Below are 26,329 nucleotides of genomic sequence, written 5' to 3'. Positions count from 1 at the left end.
CTTACCCCAACTGAAACACAACCTAACTCATCAGAATCTCGTCAAGTAGTACTTAGACGTAGTGGGAGGGCTACTCAAAAGCCTGACAGGTACATGTCTTATGGAGACTCTCTTGTAACCGTCTCCAACATGGATGACCCTGTTTCCTATAGCCAAGCGATGGCTTGTTCTGAATCAAACCTTTGGCTTGACGCCATGAAAGTTGAAATGCACTCGATGTATGTCAACAATGTCTGGAAACTTGTAGATCTTCCTGAAGGGATTAAACCCGTAGGGTGTAAGTGGATATATAAGAAGAAAATGGGTCCTGATGGGAACGTTGAGACGTTCAAAGCACGACTTGTGGCGAAGGGTTATACCCAACAAGAAGGGATTGACTATGAAGAAACCTTCTTGCCAGTCGCGATGCTTAAATCCATCCGCATACTCCTATCCATAGCTGCAGCTCTCGACTATGAGATCTGGCAAATGGATGTCAAGACAGCCTTTCTGAATGGCAATCTTGACGAGCGCATTTACATGGCTCAACCAGACGGTTTCGTGGATAAAGGTCAAGAGACCAAGGTTTGTGAGTTGCTTAAATCCATTTATGGACTAAAGCAAGCATCTAGGTCATGGAATATTAGATTCGATGAAACTGTAAAGAGCTTTGGCTTTGAACAGTCAATAGATGAGCCTTATGTTTACAAGTTAATACACGAAGGCAAGGTTGTGTTTCTGGTACTATATGTCGATGATATACTACTCATTGGTAATGACGTGGGTAAGTTATCTGAGGTTAAGGTCTAGCTAGCAAAGCAATTCGATATGAAGGATCTAGGAGAAGCCGCGTACATTCTGGGGATCCAAATCTTTCGAGATAGGAAAAACCGGACCCTGTCGCTCTCTCAAGCATCTTATATTGATAAGGTGATGGATCGCTTCTCGATGCAAGACTGCAAGAGGGGTCAAACACCCTTTAGGCATGGAGTTTCACTCTCTAAGGACTAGTCTCCCAAGACTGCACAAGAGATTGAAGACATGAGGAAGATTCTTTACGCCTCTGCCGTAGGAAGCCTCACGTATGCTATGCTTTGCACTAAACCTGACATCTGTTTCGCCGTTGGCGTAGTTAGTCGTTTCCAATCCAACCCTGGACCCGAGCACTGGATTGCTGTTAAGCATGTTCTTAAGTATCTTCGAAGAACTAGGAACTTGATGCTTACATACTCAGGTACTGACCTGACTATGACGGGATATACCGACTCTGATTTTCAAGCGGATAAGGATTCCAGGAAATCCACTTCGGGATCTGTGTTCATCCTTAATGGTGGAGCTGTTGTGTGGAGAAGTATTAAGCAATCTTGCATTGCTGACTCCACAATGGAAGCAGAATATGTGGCTGCTTATGAAGCATCCAAAGAGGCTGTATGGCTTAGAAAGTTCCTTAAGTATTTGGAAGTTGTTCCAAACGTCGACGAGCCCATGACCCTTTATTGTGATAATAGTGGGGTTGTCGCTAACTCAAAGGAACCTAGAAGCCATAAGCGCTCTAAGCATATTGAGAGGAAATACCATTTGATTCGAGAGATCGCGCAACACGGAGATGTGGAGGTGAAGTAGATCTCTGGCAGATCTATTCACCAAGGCCCTAGCGAACATGGTCTTCGACCAACTTCGAGAGGGATTAGGCATGTAGGACTACTCACATCTTCTTTGAGTCAAGTGGGAGTTTGTTGTCAATGGTGCCCACAAGAAGAGTAGTAGTATCTATTTATGTACATTTGATGTCATATAGTCTTACGAAGACTCTTGCTTGTAATTTCTTATTCATTATTAATAAAGTTGAAACGTTCATTCATTCTTTCTTTGTTTGAAGCTTTATGATAAAACCTTAGTCTTTTAGTCCATAAACAAACTTAACAACTTACGAAGAGACAAATGTAGATTTGCATGAACAAACTCTTCGTAGTTTGCTTAAAACGATATATTCGCAATCTTAGGGTCAAAGGACTATTGACCTCAGTATGATTGTTAGAAGAATCTATGATGTCTGGTTATGAGGCATTGAGAGTTGGGGACTCTATAGTTCTTCTAGGTATCTTCCGAAGGTACTGAATTGACCAGTGCACTTCTAGAGACAATATAAGAACAAACCATTTAACCTCTTATGTCTCGAAGTCACTATGTATGAATTGCATCATGCTTACCTTAATCCTGAAATGAGACATGCCATTTCACACCTTAGTATTCTCATTTGAGAAAGTCAAAGTTCGGACTCACTATGTGATTCCGAACAAGGCCTATTGGTGAAGTACTAAGTTGTGAGTCTGTCATGAGTAACTTTGTGAAGATCTCATAGATATGGAATTCATGTACAAGATTGCTGAAATGCAATGTATGTCACCTCATGCTTTGTTCCTTGGAGTGTGAATAAATGAACTGGCCAGTGTCCAAATTGAGTCCTGACTCTTTTGGATGAAACAATGTGACTTGTTAGCTCCTCGTCAATACATTGTTTCTAACTTATTCACAAGCGACAAAGGAGTTGAGGAAATAACAGCTAGAAGGGTAAAATGGTAATTTAGTAAATCCCGACTAGCTGATGACATTCATGAAGGGTAAACATAGATAATATTCAGTGGATCCGCTCATCATAATTAGGTCGAATTCTTGAGTAGAAAACAAATTCATTTGAACCGAGAGATTTTCAGTGTCAGCTCTTTAGTGGAGTCAGTTGACATTAAGCTAAACTTGGAAAAGGTTTGTGAACTTTTGAGTCCAAGTGTTTAGCTCAAGCTTTGTTCATTTGGGTCCATGAGGTCACTGTCACGAATCACATCGATAGGAATAGTTAAACTGGAAGCTGAGTCAAAACAAGAACGAGATAGTTTTACGAAAATTGTCAAAAGGGTATTTTTGTCTTTTTGGACATAGGACGAAAAGAATGTCAATAAATTTTTTTGACATTGTCATATGATGACAAATGAAATAAATATTACTCAGCCATATTAGTGTAATTGGGCCTTGAGGATTAATTTCATTTCATAGAATTTTACTTGAAAATTCTTAATGGGCTTTTCTTATGTTGTCATGAACAAATGAAGAAACATCTAGAAGCTCCTTCTAGAAGCTCAAATTTCGTCCAACCCAAGGAAAATAAGGCTGAATTTCGTTCATGCCATAGTGGGAAAGAGAGTTTATTTTGTGCATGAAGATACTTGCCAAAAGAAAAAGGGGAAACAAATTTCCTTAAGAAGGAAAGTGCATTTTCGGCCAACTAAGAGGAAATCAAATGAGGAAACAAATCCTAAGCCTTCATGAGGCATGTTGGACGTGCAAGGCAATAGGAAAAGAGGAAACTACCTTTTGAAGGTAATCCTCCTCCTATAAATAGGAGCCTCATTCCTCACATTTCTTTCATCCTGAGTTTAAGAGATTGAGAGACTCTCTCTCTAGAACTTGGCCGAAAATCCTCTCTCTCTCTCTCTAGTTTATTTTCGATTTTTCCTTGTCTTGGCACCTAGGTCCTCACTCGACCTAGTGTTTAGCTCTGCGACTTCGAGACTCGTTCTTAAGTCGTAGCGTTTAAAAGTGTCCACTCACTGATTCCTTATTTTCGAGTGATTTAGTGATAGAAACTTTCGTGGTTGCTCGAGGTGCTGAGGAAAGAAAGAGAGACGTGCTGCGAGGGGAGACGAGCGTTGCAAACTTTCCAAAAGCTTCTTCAAAGTTCAAGCTTTAAGAAAGGTTAGTAAACTCTTAGCTCATATTGGTTTTTAATTACATGTACTTGAACTTGTCTAGGTTAGTAAAAACTGTTTTACTTGTAAAAGAAAATTTTTAAAATTCCGCCGCTTACTGAAGCGTTAATTATTTTCTCAAACCCTAGATCGATTCCAACAAAGGGCACATGCGGGCGTGTTGTCTACCTTTTTCCAAAAGCCCCGCCGTCGTGGTGGGGCTGTTTTGCGGCCAGCAAGGCCCTCCTCCGGTCTCGTCCTGCTTTGTCAGTGTTGGTCCGTTTATCGCCGATCATTGTGATCATATTACGTCGCTCGTCGGATTACAAAACAATAGTATTATTTTCCGAAAAATAAATTACATAAAACCTATACTCATTGAATTTCGGGTGTACAAAAATTCTAGAAAGCGAGAATCAAATAATCTACGATCAACACCGAAAATAATTCGCATATTCATATATGAATCGAACGAAAAAACATAATCAAATATGATTTTAATCAAATTAACATAATTTACAAGCATGAACGGATCAAACAATTAAGCAAAAACAACTAGCTCTGATACCACTTGTTGGGAATTGACATCCCTATAACCGTGCAGAACATAACAAATTACGATATCTAGCTAATTAATTATACGATCATCAATATGATCTAATTTTCTAATTGAATAGTGTTGTCGCTCGTTTTCGGACAACTATTTAGGAGCCCAAAGTGGTTAAACCCGAGGCCAGACCAAGTGGTCTCACTCTGGCTCGAGCGTGTCGGACTTGGTATCCCAAGTCGTCCCTTAGCTATCGATGAAGCTCACCTCGTCTTGATACCTGAAAAGCAGTAGAGGATACGTGAACTACAAAGGGGAAACAGAGGGGTTTCCTCTGTTTACCTCTCCGACGCTCAACATTAGCAGGGTTGAGGTAGAATGTAGAGGGTTTAGGTGTTTAGAGATCGAGACTTGAGAGAAACGAGCGAGGTACGAGTTCGACAGCGTTTCAGTACTCAAATTCGGATTACCTGTCTCGAGGGGTCGAGCCTCGTATTTATAGGCGACCAAGGGACGTTTTGAAGGTCCCTTGGCCGAGTGAGGTTGAGTCGGCCCTCGGCCGGGTGAGACTCGGTGGGCCGATGGCCGAGTGAAGTGTTGGCCGCCGGGTGAGATTCACTCGGACGTTGGCCGAGTGAAAGGCTTGGGCCGAGAGAGGGTTCACTCAGCCATCGGCCGAGTGAATTCGTTGGGCCGGCAAGGGATTCGGGCCTTCCCAGGTGGGGCCTAGAACTCCTGCTCCTTGCACCTTGGTGTTCTGGAACACCTTTCTAAGGACGAGGCTTCGATCGGCGAACTTCCGCAGCTTGACCTTGGAATTGTAGTATTTCTCGACCTTTCTCTTCTGTGCGGCAAGGCGGGAGAGTGCGTCCGCCCTCTTCTCGTCTATGAGGTCCAGCTCGAGCCTGATTGCGTTGCCGTTGGCGGCTTCTTCATACTCCTCGATGCGCAAGGTTGGGAGCTTGGTCTCGATAGGTACCACGTCCTCGACGCCGAATGCGAGAGCGAAAGGGGTTTCACCGGTCGCATTCCTCCGGAGCTCGTCGGCCCAAGCCCACTTTCTTTCTTCCAGCTTTTTCTTCAGGTTCTCCTTGATTGTCTTGTTGACCGTCTCGACTTGATCGTTGGCCTGTGGATGGCGGGGAGAAGAGAAAGTCTTGCTAATGCTGAATTGTTCACACACGTCCCGGAGGCGCGCGTTGTCGAACTGCTTTCCATTGTCAGTCACGATCGACGCGGTAATCCCGAAGCGGAAGACAATGTTCTTCCAGATGAAGTTCGTCGTGTTCGCCTCGGTGATCTTTGCCAGCGGTTCGGCTTCTACCCATTTCGTGAAGTAGTCGATCGCCACGATCGCATGCTTGTATTGCCTCGGGGCCGCAGGCAGCTCACTGATCAGATCGATTCCCCATTTCGCGAAGGGTCGAGGCACAATGATCGGGCACAACAGGGCCGGCGCTTGGCGCGGGATATAGGCGAATCGTTGGCATTTGTCGCACTTTTTGGCCCACTCATGGGAGTCCTTTTTCAAGGTCGGCCAAAAATATCCGAGTCTTAGAAGCTTTAGTGCCAAAGATTGTCTGGCGGCATGGTTGTTGTCGCACGAAAAATAACAATGATTAGATTCTTCGGGCGGTTCGATCCAAGGCCGAACCAAGTGACCGTGCCCGGGCCAAAAAGTGGGAGCTCGTAGACCGAGCTGCACCCTCCAGACCCTGAGGTGAGTTTTGGGGGGTGTGACCGTGCCAAAGGTTGGCTGCCTATGTACCCTTTAGTCGGGATCAGGTCAGAACGTAGTTCAATTTGTGTATTGGGGGCTATCTTGGGCTCGGAGGCTTTGGGAATCCAAGGCTTTAGAGTAGGACCCGGCTCGTAGCTTCTAGTGAAGACTTTAGAGGGGTCGCTTGCTCGTAGCTCGGAGTTCTAGCTCAAGGGCCAAGAAGCAGGAGAGCGGTGTGTACCGCAGAAGCTCGGGTCACAGAAGAGGAGCGCGCTCCCTCTCGTGGAGGGGGTCCTCGTTGTTGTCGCACGAAAATGAAAAACGATTAAATACCTCGGGCGGTTCGATCCAAGGCCGGACCAAGTGATCGCGCCCGGGCCAAAAACGGGAGCTCGTAGACCGAGCTGCACCCTCCAAACCCTGAGGTGTGTTCTGGGGGGTGTGACCGTGCCAAAGGTTGGCTGCCTACATACCCTTTAGTAGGGATCAGGTCAGAACGTAGTTCAATTTGTGTATTGGTGGCTATCTTGGGCTCGGAGGCTTTGTGAATCAAAGGCTTTTGAGGGGGACCGGGCTCGTAGCTTCTAGTGAAGACTTTAGAGGGGTCACGCGCTCGTAGCTCAGAGTTCTAGCTCAAGGGCCGAGAAGCTGGAGGGCAGTGTGTACTGCAGAAGCTCGGGTCGCAGAAGAGGAGCGCGCTCCCTCTCGTGGAGGGGGGGTCCTTGTTTCTGAGCCGAGGGAGGAGAAGTGCGTGTTCTTGGAATGTCACAAGACCACGAGAGAGGTACTGTTCTCGAAGAAGTATGTATTCTTCAAAATGTATCAATTCTCAGGGTTGAATAAGCGTGTTCTTTTTCTCCCCTAGGGGGGTGGGTATTTATAGTGTTTGAGGGGAGGCCTTGGGCCGGCTCCTTGAGGCCCACCGGGTGGCCGGGAGCGAGGCGCGCGAGGCCTCACGCCTAAGAGGGCTCAGGGCGCGTGGGACATGTCGCCTGGACGGGCGCGGGACTTGGCCGGGCACGGCGTGCCCGGCCGAGGTGGCAAGAACGCTCGGCCGAGGTGGCGAAGGCGCTCGACCGAGGTGGCTGAGCTGACGAAGGCGCTCGGCCCAGGTGGCCGAGCTGGCGAAGGCGCTCGACCGAGGTGGCCGAACTGACGAAGACGCTTGGCCGAGGTGGCGGGGACACCTGGATGAGGCAGCAGGGGTGCTCGGCCGGGGTGCCAAGGCGCGCGCAGGCCGGGAGGCCGGGGTGCGCGGGAGCGCGCGCGCGGGCCGGGAGGCCGGGGCGCAGAGTGCGCGATAGGGCGCGCTGAGGCCCATTGGGGCGGGGGCCTCAGGGCCGGGAGCGCGGGTGCGCGCGCACCGGCCGCGCCGGGCCGTGGGCGCATCGGGGCGCTCGGGCCTGGTGGGAAGGGCCCGTTGGGCTTCCGGCCGGCAAAGCCCGGCCGGCCTTGAATTGTTTTTGAATTTCCGGTGTTCCGAAAATGACCGGTAACATTAGCCCCCCCAAGTTTACGGCTTACGGGACGTAAGTCGTGAACTTTAGAAAAGAGAAGGGCGTTGAGGTATTTTTCACCTTCGATCACATGTGATCGTCCGCACGCATATCTCCTGTGGCTGGACCCCTGGGGGCCGGACCGGGCCGGTTGGGCCGCAAGACCCGCGCGCGGCCTGGCGCTGGGGGACTGGCGCGCGCAGGGGGAAGGAGCAGGGTTTGCTCCTTCCTCTATATAAATAGGAGAGCTCCCGCTCTCTCTTGTTTACACTGGCGGCCTGCGGGTAATCGGAAGTTTCTTTTGACTTTGAAATTTCCCCCGGGCAGTTGACCTTCTTCTTTGTCTTCTTTTTATTCGATGGGGAGTGAGCTTGTTCCCCGTGTTGATGATCCCGAGGTCGACCCTACCTGCCCTCTCCCAAATTTTGGGGGGGCGGTCAAGGGTCCCTTTGAGGAACTCGACGGGATTCCCATCTTCGTCGAGGAAGACTCTGGTGCGGCCGACCAATGCCTCGCGGAGTTGGAGACCGATGCCGCGGTGATCGCCGAGCTCGCGGGGCCCGGGAGGGGCCCACCTACCAAGTGCGGCCCCGAAAGGGAAGACGAGGGGTCCGAGGACCCGCGTTCGTCAAGGTTGGTGATCAACCTGGTCTCCCGTGAGGCGTCCTTTGACGCCCCCCTGCTCAAGCAGCGGGGTGAAGCGCCGGTGAGTGCCGAGCTCCCCCGGGCGTCTATCTTGGATGCCTCGTGTGTCGAGCTTGCGATTGTGCCGTCCGAATCTTTCTTGGACAAGATTTACTCCGATGATCCCCAAGGGTCGGGCTAGGAGGCTCCTGAGGAGGACTCAGAGGCTCCTCCCGCGAGGGGGAAGGGGAAACATGATGGCGCAGTGTTGGCGTCGGCATGGCCGGCCCTCGAGTCCGCGGAGGCTTCGGGCTACACTTCTGCCCGATCGCAGGAGAGGACCCGTATGTACGGAGCAGGCGACTCTGTTGCCCCCGTCGGCTTAGACTGCAAGGGAATCGATGCTGCGAGCACGCTCACTTCCCGAGTCTTCAGCACGCTTCGGGAGGCGTATAACATCCCTCCCTTGGTGGGGTTGCTTAGACCTGCTCCCGAGGACAGGCCCTCCCGCCACAGGGACGGGTATGCGGCCGTGACGATCGAGAGTCTTGTCTACGGGTTGCGTCTCCCGTTCCCCGCGATCGTCCAGCAGGTCTTGACCCGGCTAGGGGTCCATGCATGTCAGATGAGCCCGGCGTTCTATCGCATGTTGGCTACATGTTTCATGGAGTGGCACTGCCAGACGCAGCGTGCCATGACCGTGGACGACTTCCGTAACCTGGTCGCCGTCTTCCCGGCGCCGGGGCAGCCGGGATTTCATATGGCCCGTGCTCGGGGCAACGTGAGGCTGGTCGAAGATTGTGACCCGCCTAGCCGCCGGGCGTGGGTGTGGGTCACCTCAGACGCTTTTGGCGAGGCGCCCCTTCATTTCGGCCGCATGGCCGACTTTCCAGCGGACGAGGGGGCAGCGGAGCTCCCCTTTGTGAGAGAAATATCGGGGATGTCGGAAGCCCGCAAGGCTGGCGAGCGGTTCCGTTCCCCCGAGCTGATGGCGCTCATCGGGTGGTTCCCGCCCTTTGCTCCAGGCACCGAGGAGGCGCTCCGGGCGAGCAGGCCCCCGAGCCCCGAGGCTCAATCAGTCGTTCCTGCTTCCCGAGGTATCTTTTATGGTTTTGTAAAACTTGTTGTTTTGACAGGAACCTGACCTTTGTGCTTTGTTTTGTGTAGCCGCAAGGAGGCGAGCTAGGAGGCAGGCCCTCGCTTCTCGGGACCCCGAGTCAATGGCGGAGATTCGCTCTAGGGTCGCTGACCGCAGGGCAAAGGGAGAGCTCGTCGAGACTGCCGGTCTAGTTGAACCGGATTCTCGGGCTTCTTTGAATCGAGCTTCGACATCGGCGCCTCCCGACGAGCGTTCCGAACCCAAGACGGCGAACTCGGCGGTGGAGCTGGAGGTGATAGAGGCCCGAGGGGACTGTTTTCGCCACCTCGAGGGATCCCCACTATCATGGTGGAAAGGCGTGGTGTCGAAGGGCGACATCGCCTTCTTCCAGGCGGGTGTTACCGACGCTCAGAGGGTCAGTACTTCTGCTTTTATTGTAAGCGTAGGTTTTTAGTTTTAACCTTTGCTTCTTTGTCGTCGCAGGCGTATGCAAGGGCCGTGCGAAGTGACAGGATTTTGCATGACTTCATCCGGCGCTTAGGGGCATCCCAGGAGGAGCTCGCCCGGACGAAGGTTAGGTTGGCTCAGGTCGAGCGAGGTTCGCACCTGGGGGCGGAGACCGAGGTGCTTCGAGACCAGCTCCGTGAGGCCAGGGTGGAACTCCAGATCGCACAAGGCCAGCGCGACGGATCCCAACTGTCAGTGACCAAGATGGCGGGCGAGCTCACTGAAGAGCGGCGAGCTGGCGTGGTGGCGACCCGATCAGCGGAGATTTTTCGCACTGAGGTTACCGACCTTCGGAGGCAACTGGACTCTCGATCCGACGCCTTGGAGACGTCGCACCGCCAGCTTACTTCGAGTGAGGCGGCGCGAGTTAGGACGGAGCGCGAGCGCGACACTCTGGCGGAGGAAAACGCTCGACTCTCGTCCCGGATTGCTGAAGCGGAGCGGAGAGCGTCCGACTTGCAGGATGACTACGACATATGGATCGAGGAAGCCCGTCGTGCCGGAGCAGTGGAATGTCGAGACGCGACCGCGGCCGAGAACGAGGCCCGGGGGGTCACTTTTGACTTCTTCGACACCTTGTTCCCTCTGTTGACGAGGGTGCTCCTTGAGCCGAGATGGCTTTCTTTTCCAGCGCATATGTTTAGCGCTTTGTTTCTTTTCCTTTTCTAGGATTTACTTTTCACGCACTTTTGTTCAGCACGTGTTCATCAGAGCCGTGGCTCTTTTTATTTATGAGACATTTTTGTTGCTTTCATGTTGAATGCATATCTCATTTTTCGAGCACTTTTTTACTCGCATGTGCCTTCTTTGTGGGCTTATCGTGGCCCAGTGACTTCGCTTCGTGCCTTTCGGCAATCGAAGAGGTCGTACCGGGTAGTCCCCGGGGGCTTTGCATCCATGCCATTGGCGACTGGACGTACAAGTCGCGTCGGGTTGGGCCGGCGTCTTTTGGAGCCCGTGCTTTTAAGCGACCGAGCTCGCCGGGTTAGGCCGGCGTCTTCGAGCTCGCGCTGTTTGAGCGACCGAGCTCGCCGGGTTAGGCCGGCGTCTTTGGGTTCGTGCCCTGAAGCAAGCGAACGCGCTTTGCGTCGGGTTTAGGCCGACGTATTTTTAGTGTTCGCGCCCTGGAGCGTCGGAACATCGGTGCGCCGGGTTAGGCCGGCGTCTCTTCAGGTGTTCGCGCCCTTGAGCGTCGGAACATGGGTGCGCCGGGTTAGGCCGGCGTCTTTTTAGGTGTTCGCGCCCTTGAGCGTCGGAACATGGGTGCGCCGGGTTAGGCCGGCGTATTTTTAGGTGTTCGCGCCCTTAAGCGTCGGAACATGGGTGCGTCGGGTTAGGCCGGCGTCTTTTTAGGTGTTCGCGCCCTTGAGCGTCGGAACATGGGTGCGTCGGGTTAGGCCGGCGTCTTTTTAGGTGTTCGCGCCCTTGAGCGTCGGAACATGGGTGCGCCGGGTTAGGCCGACGTCTTTTTAGGTGTTCGCGCCCTTGAGCGTCGGAACATGGGTGCGCCGGGTTAGGCCGGCGTCTTTTTAGGTGTTCGCGCCCTTGAGCGTCGGAACATGGGTGCGCCGAGTTAGGCCGGCATCTTTTTAGGTGTTCGCGTCCTTGAGCGTCGGAACATGGGTGCCCCGGGTTAGGCCGGCGTCTTTTTTGGGCCCGTTCACCCTGGAGTGAGCGAACGCGGGTGCGTCGGGTTAGGCCGACGTCTTTTTGGGCTCGCTCACCCTGGAGTGAGCGAACGCGGTTGAGCCGGGTTAGGCCGGCGTCTTTTACTCAAACCACATGCGCCGGGTTAGGCCGGCGTCTTTTGGTGTTCGTGCCCTAAGGCTAGCGAACCTTAGTTTGGCTCAAATTTGGACTTTTCGTGTTTGAGGCAGCGCCTTTACGCGACTTCCATGCGTCTCGGAAGACTTCTTTCACCTGCGCCTTTACGCGTCTTACGGCACGCCGGGAAGGCCGACGTTTTACTCGAACCCATATGCACGAAGGGCCGTCGGGGTCCGAGCTTCCTAAGTTTGTGCCCCCGTGGGGGACTTAGGCCTTGTGCGTCAGGTTAGGCCGACGTCTTTTGGGCCCGCTCACCCTGAGGTGAGCGAACGCGGTTGCGCCGGATTAGGCCGGCGTCTTTTGTTCTTTTGAAGAGTCGGCACGAGGAGTATCAATCGACTCGTAGACTCGGGGCTCGACTCGAAGGGCGAGCTCGATTCGAGGAGAGAGCTAGACTCAAGGAGCGAGCTCGATTTGAGGGGCGAGCTCGACTCAAGGAGCGAGCTCGATCCGAGGAGCGAGCTCGACTCCTGGAGATGCGTAGGTTTGGCGCGAGTGCCAGTCGACTTTGCGGACTCGGAGCCCGTCCCGAGGAGCGAGCTCGACTCGAGGGGCGAACCGGACTTAAGGAGCGAGCTCGTCTTGAGGAGCGAGCTCGACTTGAGGGGCGAGCTCGACTTGAGGAGCGAGCTCGTCTCGACGGGCGAATTCGAGCTCGACCCAAGGAGCGAACTCGACTTGAGGAGAGAACTTGAGCTCGAGGAGCGAGCTCGACTGGAGGAGAGAGCTCGTCTCGAAGAGCGAACTTGAGCTCGACTCAAGGAGCGGATTCGACTTGAGGAGCGAACTTGAGCTCGACTCAAGGAGCGATCTCGACTTGAGGAGCGAACCGGACTTAAGGAGCGAACTTGAGCTCGAGGAGCGAGCTCGACTCGAGGAGCGAGCTCGTCTCGAAGAGCGAACTTGAGCTCGACTCAAGGAGCGAACTCGACTTGACGGGCGAACTTGAGCCCGAGGAGCGAGCTCGACTGGAGGAGCGAGCTCGTCTCGAAGAGCGAACTTGAGCTCGACTCAAGGAGCGAACTCGACTTGAGGAGCGAACTTGAGCTCGACTCAAGGAGCGAACTCGACTTGAGGAGCGAACTTCGCTCGAGGAGCGAGCTCGACTAGAGGAGCGAGCTCGTCTCGAAGAGCGAACTTGAGCTCATCTCAAGGAGCGAACTCGACTTGAGGAGCAAACTTGAGCTCGACTCAAGGAGCGAACTCGACTTGACGAGCGAACTGCGCTCGAGGAGCGAGCTCGACAGGAGGAGCGAGCTCGTCTCGAAGAGCGAACTTGAGCTCGACTCAAGGAGCGAACTCGACTTGAGGAGCGAACTGCGCTCGAGGAGCGAGCTCGACTGGAGGAGCGAGCTCGTCTCGAAAAGTGAACTTGAGCTCGACTAAAGGAGCGAACTCGACTTGAGGAGCGAACTTGAGCTCGAGGAGCGAGCTCGACTGGAGGAGCGAGCTCGTTTCGAAGAGCGAACTTGAGCTCGACTCAAGGAGCGAACTCGACTTGAGGAGCGAAATTGAGCTCGACTCAAGGATTGAACTCGACTTGAGGAGCGAACTTGAGCTTCGAGGAGCGAGCTCGACTGGAGGAGCGAGCTCGTCTCGAAGAGCGAACTTGAGCTCGACTCAAGGAGCGAACTCGACTTGAGGAGCGAACTTTAGCTCGACTCAAGGAGCGAACTCGACTTGAGGAGCGAACTTGAGCTTCGAGGAGCGAGCTCGACTGGAGGAGCGAGCTCGTCTCGAAGAGCGAACTTGAGCCCGACTCATGGAGCGAACTCGACTTGAGGAGCGAACTGCGCTCGAGGAGCGAGCTCAACTGGAGGAGCGAGCTCGTCTCGAAGAGCGAACTTGAGCTCGACTCAAGGAGCGAACTCGACTTGAGGAGCGAACTTGAGCTCGACTCAAGGAGCGAACTCGACTTGAGGAGCGAACTGGGCTCGAGGAGCGAGCTCGACTCGATGCGGCCTCGTTGAGCTTGCTCTGGTGAGCGACCGAGCTCGCCGAGTTAGGTCGACCTAAGCCTCATCCCGGAAGTGGGGAGCTTAAGGTTTTTACCTCTTTTTTTTTTTGCCGTGAATTTTTATACGTCGCAGGACCCCTTAGCCCCCCAAGTTTTTAGTTTACAGGCCGTGCCATGATGACTAAAAACTTCTTTTTTTTAAAGTGGGTAAAAGAGACCGCAAACTTTATTTTTTATAGATTTTTGCTAACAGGTAACATCCTTGAACAGTGGCACATAGGCCTTTATTGAATAAGGGAAATCAGAGCAATAATGGGGGGGACTTGATCATTGGTGGTACTGCCTCAAGTGTTCGGCGTTCCACGGGTGCCAGATTGGAGTTCCGTCCGTGTGCTCGATGTAGTAGGTCCCGTCGTGTATGACTTGTCGGACTCTATACGGTCCTTCCCAATTTGGGCCTAGGACTCCGGCGCCTTGCACTTGGGTGTTCTGGAACACGCGTCTAAGTACAAGGTTGCCGACGGCGAAGATCCGCCTTTTGACTTTGGCGTTGTAGTATCTCTCGACCTTTCGTTTTTGTGCAGCGAGTCTGGTGAGAGCCTCGGATCTTTTCTCGTCGATTAGATCCAATTCGAGGCGCATGGCTTCCTCATTTTCTTTTTCGTCGAAAGTGTCAACCCGATAGGTGGGGACTTCTACTTCCACGGGGACCACCTCTTCAACCCCAAAAGCTAGGGAGAAAGGGGGTCTCTCCGGTGGCATTTCGAACGGTCGTTCGATAGGCCCATAGGATGAAAGGCAGTTCTTCAGCCCAGGCGCCTTTTTTGGCTTCGAGCTTTTTCTTGAGGTTGCTCTTAATCGTCTTGTTGACGGCTTCCACTTGGCCATTAGCCTGTGGATGTCGCGGGGATGAGAATGTCTTGCTTATCCCTAGTTGGGCGCAAATCTCTCTAACCCTCGTGTTTTCGAACTGTGCGCCGTTATCGGTCACGATTGACGCGGGGATGCCGTGTCGGCATATTATGGACTTCCAGATGAAGTTCGTAGTGTTGGCCTCGGTAATCCTGGCCAGAGGCTCGGCTTCGACCCACTTGGTGAAGTAGTCAATAACGACGATGGCGTATTCATATTGTCTTGGGCCTTTGGGAAGCTTGCCGATAATATCTACGCCCCATTTTTCGAAGGGGCGTGGAACAACGATGCTACTTAGGGGAGATGGCGGCTGTCGTGGAATGTTGGAGAAACGTTGACACTTGTCGCACTTTCTCGCCCAGTCGTATGCGTCTTTTTTCATCGTTGGCCAGAAATAGCCTTGTCGAAGCGTTTTGAGCGCGAGGGACCTTCCAGCGGCGTGGTTTCCACAGAGGCCTTCGTGGATCTCGCGGAGGACCTTGGTCGACTCGACGCTGTTGAGACATCGGAGCAGCGGGGTTGAATACCCGCGCTTGTATAAGGCTTCGCCTCTCAACACGTATTTGGATGCGACGGCTTCTAGCCTTTCGGCTTCTTTGCGGTCTTCGGGAAGTACCCATCTTCGCAAGAAGTCCGTGAGCGGGGTCATCCAAGTTGGATGAGTGGCGCTCTCAATCGTTCCCACCTCGTTGCGTGAGACGGATGGTCGCGAGAGAGACTCGATTGGGATGGTTCCCAACCCGTCTTCGGCGATACCGGATCCGAGGCGAGCTAAGGCGTCTGCCTCGGAGTTCTCTTCTCGTGGGATCTGGACGATCTCGAACCAGGAGAAGGCGTCTAGCTTGGCATTTGCCTTTGCCAAGTAGGCGACCATGTTAGGTTCTTTGGCAACGTAGTCGCCTTTAACCTGATTTACGATTAACTGCGAGTCACAGTGTATTCGTAAATTTTGTACGTTGAGCTGTTGAGCGAGCTCTAGCCCTACGATGAGGGCTTCGTACTCGGCCTCATTGTTGGAGGCCTGGAATCCATAGTGGAGGGCGTAGCGTAACTTTTCCCGGTCGGGGTTTGTCAGAATCACGCCGGCGCCTGCTCCTTGGGCATTAGATGCTCCGTCTACGTGTAGTTCCCAGATAGGACCCGTAGGGTCGACCTTTCTCTTTCGAGCCGACAAGTCGTCGGTCGAGCCGTCTTTTGCTCTTCCCATGTCGGGAGTGTAGGAGAATTCTGCCACGAAATCAGCTAAGGCTTGAGCCTTTATTGCCGGCCTCGGATGAAACTCAATCCCGTACTCGCTCAATTCTTGGGACCAGATCGCCATGTGAGTCAATGTTCCCTTTTGAAGAGCCTTACCGATTGGGTGAGCCTGGAAGTATAGGCGTAGCTTTTTGGCGGCTACGAGGAGAGGAAGAGAGAGCTTCTCTATGTCTGTATAACGCGTTTTGGCGTCAAGTAGGGCTTTGCTTACGTAGAAGATGGGCCATTGAGCCCTATCTTCTTCACGGATCAGCACAGCGCTCACAGCTCGTTCGGAGACGGCGAGGTAGATGTAAAGCGTCTCGCCTTCTTTTGGCTTGGAGAGGAACGGAGGTTTCCCGAAGTAGGCCTTCATTTCTTGAAAGGCCTTTTCGCACTCGTCCGTCCATTCAAAGCCGTCTGTCTTCTTAATTGCTTTGAAGAACGGTTGACACTTGTCGGTTGCTTTGGCCACAAAACGCGCTAGGGCGGCAATCCGACCGGTCAGACTTTGGACTTCCTTGACACGTCGCGGGGACTTCATGTCAAGGAGTGCCTTGATTTTCTCGGGGTTCGCTTCGATACCTCGACGGCTAACTATGTAGCCTAGGAACTTCCCGGGCTCGACCCCGAACACACATTTGTTGGGGTTGAGCTTCATTTTGTACCGGCGGAGGATTAAGAACATTTCCCTCAGGTTGTCTACGTGGTTGGTGGCCAACAGGCTTTTAACGAGCATGTCGTCCACGTATACTTCCATGGTCTTGCCGATTAGGTCGGCAAAAATCCGGTTTACCAATCGTTGGTAAGTAGCTCCTGCATTCTTAAGGCCGAAAGGCATGACCTTGTAGCAGTAGAGGCCGCGATCAGTGACAAAGGTTGTCTTGATCTGATCGGGCTCGTGCATTCGTATCTGGTTATAGCCCGAGTAGGCGTCCATGAAACTTAGGAGTTCATGTCCTGCCGTGGCGTCGACCAGTTGTTCGATGCGTGGGAGTGGAAAGCAATCTTTCGAGCAGGCTTTGTTAAGATCTTTGTAATCTATGCAAATGAGCCACTTCCCGTTGGGCTTTTTGACCATGACCACATTGGCCACCCACTTTGGGTACTTGGCTTCTCGGATGAAACCAGCGGAAAGAAGTTTTTCGACTTCCTCGTTTATTGCTAGGTATCGTTCGGGGTTGAACGCCCGTCTAGCTTGTACCTTTTCAGCGATGGTTTTATCGTCATTCAATCGGTGCACAATCACATCGGGGTCTATGTCGGGCATGTCTGCATGTGTCCACGCAAAGACATCCTTAAACTCCCGAAGGAAGGACGCGAGTTGAGTTTTGATGGCGAGAGGGAGTTGTGCACCGATCTTTACTACCTGGTCAGGTTTAGCTTCGTCGAGAACGATCGAAGTGAGATCATCGAGGGTGTCAACTTTCAACCTCTCGATATCGTCGCGGGGGTCTAACTCCCCGAGTTGCCGTGCATCTTTTTGATCACACGGGTAGTCGTCATCCAGTTGGTAGATCGTGTTAACCCTTTTTTCAGCGGGCTTGCCGTCCACGCCTTGGACGTAGCATATCCTCGCCTGGGTCTGATCACCGTCCATGACGCCAATTCCCTCTTCGGTGGGGAATTTCACTAGTAGGTGATAAGTGGACGTAATAGCCCTTAGTTTGTTCAACGTGGGTCGCCCAACGATAACATTATAGGGCGACTCCTGGTCGACCACAAGAAAGGGGACCATGTGAACGACTTCGATGCCTCCGGCAGTTCCGAAGGTGACTGGTAAATCAATGATTCCTTCAGTCATGACCTTTTCTCCTGTGAACCCAAACAGGGGCGTCTGAGTCGGGACAGGGCGGAGCCCCCCGAGCTTCATGCGCTCGAGGGTGGTCTTAAAGATTATATCGGCTGCGTTGTCGTTATCAATAAGAACTCTTTTCACCAAGTTTTTGGCCACCTGGGCCTTGAGGACTATAGCGTCATTGTGCGGGTGCACAACTCGCTTGGCCTCTTCATTGGTGAATTGTATCGTCTCGTGAGGTACGGACGGAGGTTCCTCGTAGGTGAGGTTAACCTGCCCGGCAAGGCCTTCTTGAGAGGCAGCTCTGAGGAGCTTTTTCCTTTGCCGGGCCGAGTCCCCGTCTTGCAAGCCACCTAGTATGGTGGTGACGACGTGGAGTTGTGCATCAGTCGTAGCTGTGACCGCTGTGCGGTCGGTGTTTGCATTGGTCCCTCCACCTTTTTCAGGCTGTGGCCTGTTGTCGGTGGGGGCTGCCGCTCCTACCAAGCGAAGGACAAACTCCTTGAGCTCTCCCTTCTAGATTAACGTCTCAATTTGTTTCCTAAGATGGAAGCATTGAGCGGTCGTGTGACCATAATCTCGGTGGAACTCACAATAGCGGGACCGGTCGCGAGATGCAAGGTTGCCGCTTATCGGAGCCGGAGCGACGAACTTGTCACGCGCCACAGCGTAGATTTGCTCTACCGGGGCGTTCAAGGGAGTGTAACCCGAGTAGTCTCTAAAATTGCTCGCAAGACGCGGCTTTTGAGACGTAGGGGGTCGGCTATCGATAGCTTTACCTCCCTTGTTTATCCTCTTACGGGGGTTTCCAGGCTCGTTGCCGGACTCGTCCCGACGGCGGGAGCTTTGGCTGCTGCTCCTGCGGCCGTCGAGGTAATCTTCTACCCCCATACAGGTTTTGGCTCGGTTCATTAACTCGGCCATCGTAGAAGGGACTCTGCCCACGAAGGACTTTAATAAGTCTCCGGTGCGCAAGCCCTCGATGATGGATGTAGAGCCCCAGGTGAGGGTAAGACTAAAAGCTTGGCATAGAGCCCCAGGTGAGATGCCCTGCATCATCATCCAAGTTTCGTAATGCTGGATGTGATACGTGGGATCAGTTTTCCCATTGTATGGAGGGAGATTCGGGAGTTTGAAGTTTCCCGTGCACACCTCAGCAAGGATTTGGGCGGTAAAGGGAGAGGAATGTTCTTCCACGACCCCGTATGTATCACCGGCCAAGCCGCCTTCACGCAAGTCACGCACCTCGTTACGAAGATTGTGAATCATGGTGACGACGTCGAGGCCAGTGTTGGGGGTCACTCCTTGTTCAGTAGGAGTCACATGTCGCCTGTCGTTCGACCCTTGAGCCGTGCGGGGGTCCCCAATGATTGGGGCCGTAGGGTTGTGACCCTTACGAGCGCTCAGCCTCTCCCGGAGGTCTTCGCCACGGTCGTTCCGTTGGGCGGTAAGCCGATCTCTAAGATCCAGCCCGGCGGTATGGGGGCGTGAGCTTCGAGCCACACGCCTTACTCGCCGAGTCTTTGACCGAGCCAGTCATGAGCTGAACGTCGGGAGGTCTCTTCTTGAGAGGAGACCGATATTGCTTTTGTTTTCGACGGACCGGCTTCGATCTCAAGTCGAGAAGAAAGGGGTCGAGCTGTAGAAGGGATTTCGGGCCGTGTAAGTCGGGAAGTCCCTTCCTTCTAGCGCCAAAATGTTGTCAAACGAAAAAGAACAACGATTAGATACCTCGGGCGGTTTGATCCAAGGCTGGACCAAGTGACCGCGCCCGGGCCAAAAAGTGGGAGCTCGTAGACCGAGCTGCACCCTCTAGACCTTGAGGTGTGTTTTGGGGGGTGTGACCGTGCCAAGGGTTGGCTGCCTACGTACCCTTTAATCGGGATCAGGTCAGAACGTAGTTCAATTTGTGTAATGGGGGCTATCTTGGGCTCGGAGGCTTTGGGAATCAAAGGCTTTAGAGTAGGACCCGGCTCGTAGCTTCTAGTGAAGACTTTAGAGGGGTCGCTTGCTCGCAGCTCGGAGTTCTCGCTCAAGGGCCAAGAAGCAGGAGAGCGGTGTGTACCGCAGAAGCTCGGGTCACAGAAGAGGAGCGCGCTCCCTCTCGTGGAGGGGGGTCCTCTGTTGTCAATGGTGCCCACAAGAAGAGTTGTAGTGTGTATTTATGTACATTTGATGTCATATAGTCTTACGAAGACTCTTGTTGTAACTGCTAATTTATTAATAAAAGTTGAAACGTTCATTCAAACTTCCTTGTCTGAAGCTTTATGATAAAACCTTAGACTTTTAGTCCATAAACAAACCAAAGAACTTACAAAGAGTCAAATGTAGATTTGCATGAACAAACTCTTCGTAGTTTGCTTAAAACGATATATTCGCAATCTAAGGGTCAAAGGACTATTGACCTCAGTATGATTGTTAGAAGAATCTATGATGTCTGGTTATGAGGCATTGAGAGTTGGAGACTCTATACTTCATCTAGGTATCTTCCGAAGGTACTGAATTGACCAGTGCACTTCTAGAGACAAGATAAGAACAAACCATTTAACCTCTTATGTCTCGAAGTCACTATGTATGAATTGCATCGTGCTTACCTTAATCCTGAAATGAGACATGTCATTTCACACCTTAGTATTCTCATTTGAGAAAGTCAGAGTTCGGACTCACTATGTGATTCCGAACAGGGCCTATTGGTGAAGTACTAAGTTGTGAGAATGTCATGAGTAACTTTGTGAAGTTCTCATAGATATGGAATTCATGTACAAGATTGCTGAAATGCAATGTATATCACCTCATGCTTTGTTCCTTGGAGTGTGAATAAATGAACTGGCCAGTGTCCAAGTTGAGTCTTGACTCTTTTGGATGAAACAATGTGACTTGTTAGCTCCTCGTCAATACATTGTTTCTAACTTATTCACAAGCGACAAAGGAGTTGAGGAAATAACAGCTAGAAGGGTAAAATGGTAATTTTGTAAATCCCGACTAGCTGATGATATTCATGAAGGGTAAACACATATAATATTCAGTGGATCCGCTCATCATAATTAGGTTGAATTCTTGAGTAGAAAATAAATTCATTTGAACCGAGAGATTTTCAGTGTCAACTCTTTAGTGGAGTCAGTTGGCATTAAGCTAAACTTGGAAAAGGTTTGTGAACTTTTGAGTCCAAGTGTTTAGCTCAAGCTTTGTTCATTTAGGTCCATGAGGTCACTGTCACGAATCACATCGATTAGGAATAGTTAAACTGGAAGCTAAGTCAAAACAATAACGAAAATTATCGAAAGGGTAATTTTGCCTTTTTGGACATGGCATGAAATGAATGTCAATAAATTTTTTGACAATGTCATATGATGACATATTATATCACACGGCCATAACATGTTTATTGGGCCTTGTGAATTAATTTCATTTCATAGAATTTTACTAGAAAACTCTTAATGGGCTTTTCTTATGTTGTCATGAACAATTAAAAGAAAACCTAGAAAGCCTTTCTAGAAGGCTTTTGGCCGTCCAACCCAAGTGAATGGGAGACCAAATTTCGTGCAGCCCTTAGTGTGAAAGAGAGTTTATTTTGTGCATTAATGTATGAAGATACTTGCCAAAAGAAAAAGGGGAAACAAATTTCCTCTAGGAGAGTATGACATGGGCGGCCAAGGCAAGCAAAATAGGAAACAAATTTGCTTCTAGATGGCAAGGCTTACGCGCCCAAAATGAGAAAAGGAAATAAGGATTATTTCCTCATGAATATGTGATATTCTAAAGAAGAGGAAACTACCTTATTGAAGGTAAAGCCTCTCCTATAAATAGGAGCCTTATTCTTCTCATTTCATTCATTCCACATAAGTTAGAGATTGAGAGTCTCTCTCTCTAGAACTTGTGGCCGCCCCTCTCCTCTCTCTCTCTAGTCAATTTCGTTTTATTGTTTTGGCACCTAGGTCCTCATTTGACCTAGAGTTTAGCTCTGCGACTTCAAGACTCGTTCTTAAGTCGTAGTGTTTAAAAGTGTCCACTCACCGATTCCTTTATTTCTAGCGATTTAGTGATAGAAACTTTCGTGGTTGCTCGAGGTGCCGAGGAAAGAAAGAGAGACGTGCTGCGAGGAGAGACGAGCGTTGCAAACTTTCCAAAAGCTTCTCAAAGTTCAAGCTTCAAGAAAGGTTAGTAAACTTCTATGCTCATTATGGTTTTTATTTATATGTACTTGCTCTTTGTCTAGGTTAGTAAAAACCATTTTTACTTGTAAAAGAAAATTTTAAAATTCCGCCGCTTACCTAAGCGTTAATTATTTTCTGAAACCCTAGATCGATTCCAACATCCTCGTGTTTCTGAGCCGAGGGAGGAGGAGTGCGCGCTCTTGGAATATCAGAAGAGCACGAGAGAGAATTCTCGAGAGAGAAGTATTGTTGGAATGAAAGTTGTGGACCCTTTTTCCTTCCCCAAGGGGGGGGGGGTATTTATAGTTGTGGAGAGAGGCCTTGGGCCGGCCCCTTGAGGCCCACCGGGTGGCAGGGTGGCCGGGAGCAGGGCGCGCGAGGCTTCACGCCTGGGAGGGCGCGGCGTGCCCGGCAGCAGGCGTGCCCGGTCGAGGCGGCAAGGATGCTCGACCGGGGCGGCAGGGGTACCCGGCCGAGGCAGCAGGGGCGCTCGGCCGGGGCAGCAGGGGCGCTCGGCCGGGGCAGCAAGGGCGCCCGGCCGAGGCGGCAGGGACACCCGGCCGAGGCAGCAGGGGCGCTCGGCCGGGGTAGCAGGGATGCTCGGCCGGGGCAGCAGGGGCACCCGGCCGAGGCGGCAGGGACACCCGGCCGAGGCGGCAGGGACACCCGGCCGAGGCAGCAGGGGTGCTCGGCCGGGGCAGCAGGGATGCTCGGCCGGGGCAGCAGGGGCACCCGGCCGAGGCGGCAGGGACACCCGGCCGAGGCGGCAGGGGCACAAGGCCGAGGCAGCAAGGGTGCTCGGCTGGGGTACCGGGGCGCGTGCGGGCCGGGAGGCCGGGGCGCGGGAGCGCGCGCGGGCCCGGAGGCCGGGGGCGCGGGAGCGCGCTAGGGTCGGGAGGCCGGGGCGCGGGAGCGCGCTAGGGCGCGCTGAGGCCAATTAGGTCGGGGGCCTCAGGGCCGGGGGCGCAGGTGCGCGCGCGCCGGCCGTGCCGGGCTGTTGGTGCGTCAGGGCGCTCGGGCCTGGTGGGCCGGGGCCCGTTGGGCCTCCGGCCGGCAAAGCTCGGCCGGCCTTGAATCGTTTTTGAATTTTCGGTGTCCCGAAAACGACAAGTAACAATGGTTTCCGCACACCCCTTCGTGCACATCATGGAGCGCTTTCTTCGCCTCGACTTCAGTCAGGCAACGGAGAAGGGGCATGGAGTAGCCTCTTTTGAACAAGTTGTCTCCCTCATTGTGTATTTCGGCGCCAAGCTTCTCAGCTTTCTGGCCTCTTCTTTGTCTTCGGGGACGACTCCTCGCTTAAGGAATTCCACGAGCGGCGTCATCCACGAGGGAGGCGGAGTTCCATCAACTACCCATACGTCGCCTCTCGAGACGTAGGGTCGAGTCAACACTTCTATCGGGACGCTGCCTTCCCCCTCCTCGTCTATCCTAGACGGAAGGCGTGCTAGGGCCTCGGCGTCGATGTTCGCCTCTCGGGGAACTTGGACTACCTCGAACCATGACAAGTCCTCTAGATTCTTTTGGGTCTTTGACAAGTACGCGATCATGTTCAACTGCGAGTCGTAGTGGATGCGCAGGTTTTGGACGCCCAGCTTGTTTGCCAGCTCCAAGCCAACGATCAGAGCCTTGTACTCTGCCTCGTTGTTGGAAGCCTTGAACTCGAACCGCAGGGCGTATCTCAGTTTTTCCCTATCGGGATTTGTGAGCACAACGCCGGCGCCAGCCCCCCGGGCGTTTGACGCGCCATCCACGTGCAAGTCCCAGACCGGCCCTATCGGGTCGTTGGTCCTCTTCTTCGATGACCCATCGTGGTCGTCCTCCTTGTCTTCCTCGTTCTCGTTTCCCTTGTCTCCCTTGTTAGTTGAGGGTGCGCTTGTGAATTCGGCTACGAAGTCGGCGAGGGCCTGGCCCTTGATGGCAGTTCTCGCCTGAAACTCGAGCCCATATTCGCCCAGCTCTTGGGACCATATGGCCATTCGAGACGAGGTCCCTTTTTGTGGGGCCTTATCGATGGGGTGTCTCGTACGCACCACGATCGGGTGCGCTTGAAAGTAGGGGCAAAGCTTCCTCGCACTCGTGACGAGGGCGAGGGACAATTTCTCGATTTCTGGGTATCGAGTTTCGGCGTCGAGAAGCGCCTTGCTGACATAGTAAACCGGCCATTGCACCTTGTCTTCTTCGCGTACAAGAACTGCGCTCACGGCCCTATCGGTCACCGCGAGATAGATAGACAAGGTCTCACCATCCTTTGGTTTTGCGAGGAACGGGGGGGAGCTGAAGTAGGCCTTCATCTCGCTGAACGCCTCCTCGCATTCCTCGGTCCACACGAATCCGTCGGTCTTCTTTAGGGCCTTAAAAAATGGTTGGCACTTATCAGTTGCCTTGGAAACGAATCGCGTCAGGGCGGCGATCCTTCCCGTCAAACTCTGCACTTCTTTCACTTTCCGCGGCGACCTCATCTCTAAGATCGCCCTAATCTTCTCGGGATTTGCCTCAATCCCGCGGCGGCTAACCATGTAGCCCAGGAATTTTCCAGAGTCAACCCCAAAAGCGCACTTATTGGGGTTGAGCTTCATCTTGTAGCGCCGCAATATTGTAAACATTTCCCTAAGGTCTCGAACGTGGTCGCAGGCCTTGAGGCTTTTGACAAGCATATCGTCCATGTAGACCTCCATAGTTTTGCCAATTTGATTGGCGAACATTCGGTTCACCAACCTTTGATACGTCGCTCCCACGTTTTTGAGGCCGAAGGGCATGACCTTGTAGCAGTAGAGCCCGCGGTTCGTAACAAAGGTGGTCTTGATCTGATCCGGCTCGTGCATGCGGATCTGGTCGTAGCCCTAGTAGGCGTCCATGAAGCTTAGCAACTCGTGGCCCGCCGTGGCGTCCAGAAGTTGCTCGATCCTCGGGAGAAGGACGTTGTCTTTCGGGCAGGCCTTGTCGAGATCTTTGTAATCGATACAAATCCGCCACTTCCCGTTCGGCTTCTTGACCATCACTACATTGGACACCCATTTGGGGTGTTCCGCCTCCCTGATGAAGTTGGCGGCGAGAAGTTTGTCAACTTCTTCTCCAATGGCTTGGTACCTCTCCCCGCTGAACGCCCGTCGCGGTTGAACGCGCTCGGCCACTCTCTTATCGTCGTTGAGACGGTGAACCATTATTTCGGGGTCGATCCCCGGCATGTCGGCGTGTGTCCACGCGAAGACGTCCTTGAACTCGTGGAGGAAGGTGGCGAGCTGGGTTCGGACTTTGGAGGGGAGTTGGGCACCTACCTTGACTACTTGGTCAGGCTTGGCGTCGTCCAACACGATGGGGACGAGGTCGTCCAGTGTCTCCACTTTCCGACGCTTGACATCGTCCCTTTGATCCAGTTCTCCGAAGGTGCCTCCTTCCTCTATCTTGCACGGGAGCTTGTCTCCGAGCTGAAAGATGGTGTTCACCATCTTTCCTTTTCCTTTCCCGTCCACGCCCTGGATGTAGCACATCCTTGCCATCGATTGGTCTCCCAATATCACGGCTATCCCCTTATCAGTCGGGAACTTCATCATCAAGTGGTAGGTGGACGTAATGGCCTTCAACCGATTGAGGGTCGGGCGGCCGATGATGATATTATACGCCGAAGGTTGGTCCACGACCAGAAACGACACAATGTGGGTGACCTCGATCCCCCCCGGTGTCCCAAAGGTAACCGGGAGGTCGATGGTGCCCTCCGTCATGACCCTCTCCCCAGAGAAGCCGAAGAGTGGGGTCGAGATCGGGGTCGGTCTCATCCCGGATAGCTTCATCCTGTTCAACGCCGACTTGAAGATTATATCGGCGGAGCTTCCATTGTCGATTAGGATTCTCCGGACGAGGTTGTTGGCGACCGGGGCAGAGACGACTATTGTGTCGTTGTGCGGGTGTAGAACTCGCACCGCCTCTTGGCCGGTGAAGAACATGGACTCGAATGGGGAAGGAGGAGGAGCCTCGTATGTATGGTTGATGTAGTGCGCTATTTTCCCTTGGGAAACTTCCCGCACATACTTCTTCCTCTGCATGCTCGAATCTCCAAACTCCGGGCCGCCCATGATTGAGCCCACGGCATGCAGCTGTGAGCTCTCAGGTTCTTCGATTGCTGCTCGGTCTGTAACGGTCACTATCGTTGGACCTTTCCTTTCTTGCCGTGGGCGCTCTCCGTGTGCCGCGACCGTCCCGATCGTTCTAAGGACGTACTCTTTCAATTTCCCGTCTTGAATCAGGGCCTCGATCTAACGCTTGAGTTGGTAACATTCAGACGTCAGATGCCCATGATCTTGGTGGTACTCGCAGAACTTGCTTCGATCCCGCTTCGCGGGATCCTTTGTGAGTGGAGCGGGGCTTCCTAGCTTGTCGCGGTGCAAAGCTAGGATCCGCTCTTGCGGAGTGTTCAGGGGGGTAAACACCGAAAACTTTCGGAAGCTATCGACGTGCGGGGGCCTCGGCCCAGGGAGGGAACGACTGTTAGGGGCCTGGTTTCCCTTGTTCCTCCTCTTTCGAGGGTCGGGACGATCTCCGTCTTGATCGTCGCGGTGATGACCGCCTTGTCCCCCCGACTTCCAGCTGTCTCGGCCGTCGAGGTAGTCCTTGATCCCCATGTAGGTGCGGGCTCTCGACATTAGCTCTGCCATGTCCCGCGGGACCTTTCTGAAAATAGATTTGAGGAAGTCGCTCATGCGAGCCCCCTTGGTGATCGCCGTGATGGCGTC

General features: G+C 52.8%; 1 protein-coding gene across 1 annotated transcript in view; it reads right to left on the bottom strand.

The window, feature by feature from the left end:
* Positions 1–25,048, bottom strand: part of LOC149393446 (glutathione S-transferase DHAR2-like) — a 49,387-nt gene extending 24,339 nt beyond the window's left edge. Inside the window, exons 1-2 of the mRNA XM_089618033.1 lie at positions 24,878–25,048; positions 23,845–23,953 (exon numbers count right to left, since the gene is read on the bottom strand). Coding sequence (XP_089474159.1) covers positions 23,845–23,953; positions 24,878–25,048 — 280 coding nt within the window. The remainder of the gene's footprint in view (positions 1–23,844; positions 23,954–24,877) is intronic.
* Positions 25,049–26,329: the final 1,281 nt, after the last annotated feature.

Source organism: Urtica dioica, chromosome 6 (genome assembly GCF_054948205.1).
Source record: "Urtica dioica subsp. dioica isolate 48M chromosome 6, U.dioica_male_clone48M_v1_H2, whole genome shotgun sequence".
Classification (NCBI taxonomy): domain Eukaryota; kingdom Viridiplantae; phylum Streptophyta; class Magnoliopsida; order Rosales; family Urticaceae; genus Urtica; species Urtica dioica.
This window is presented reverse-complemented; position numbering and strand designations above follow the sequence as displayed.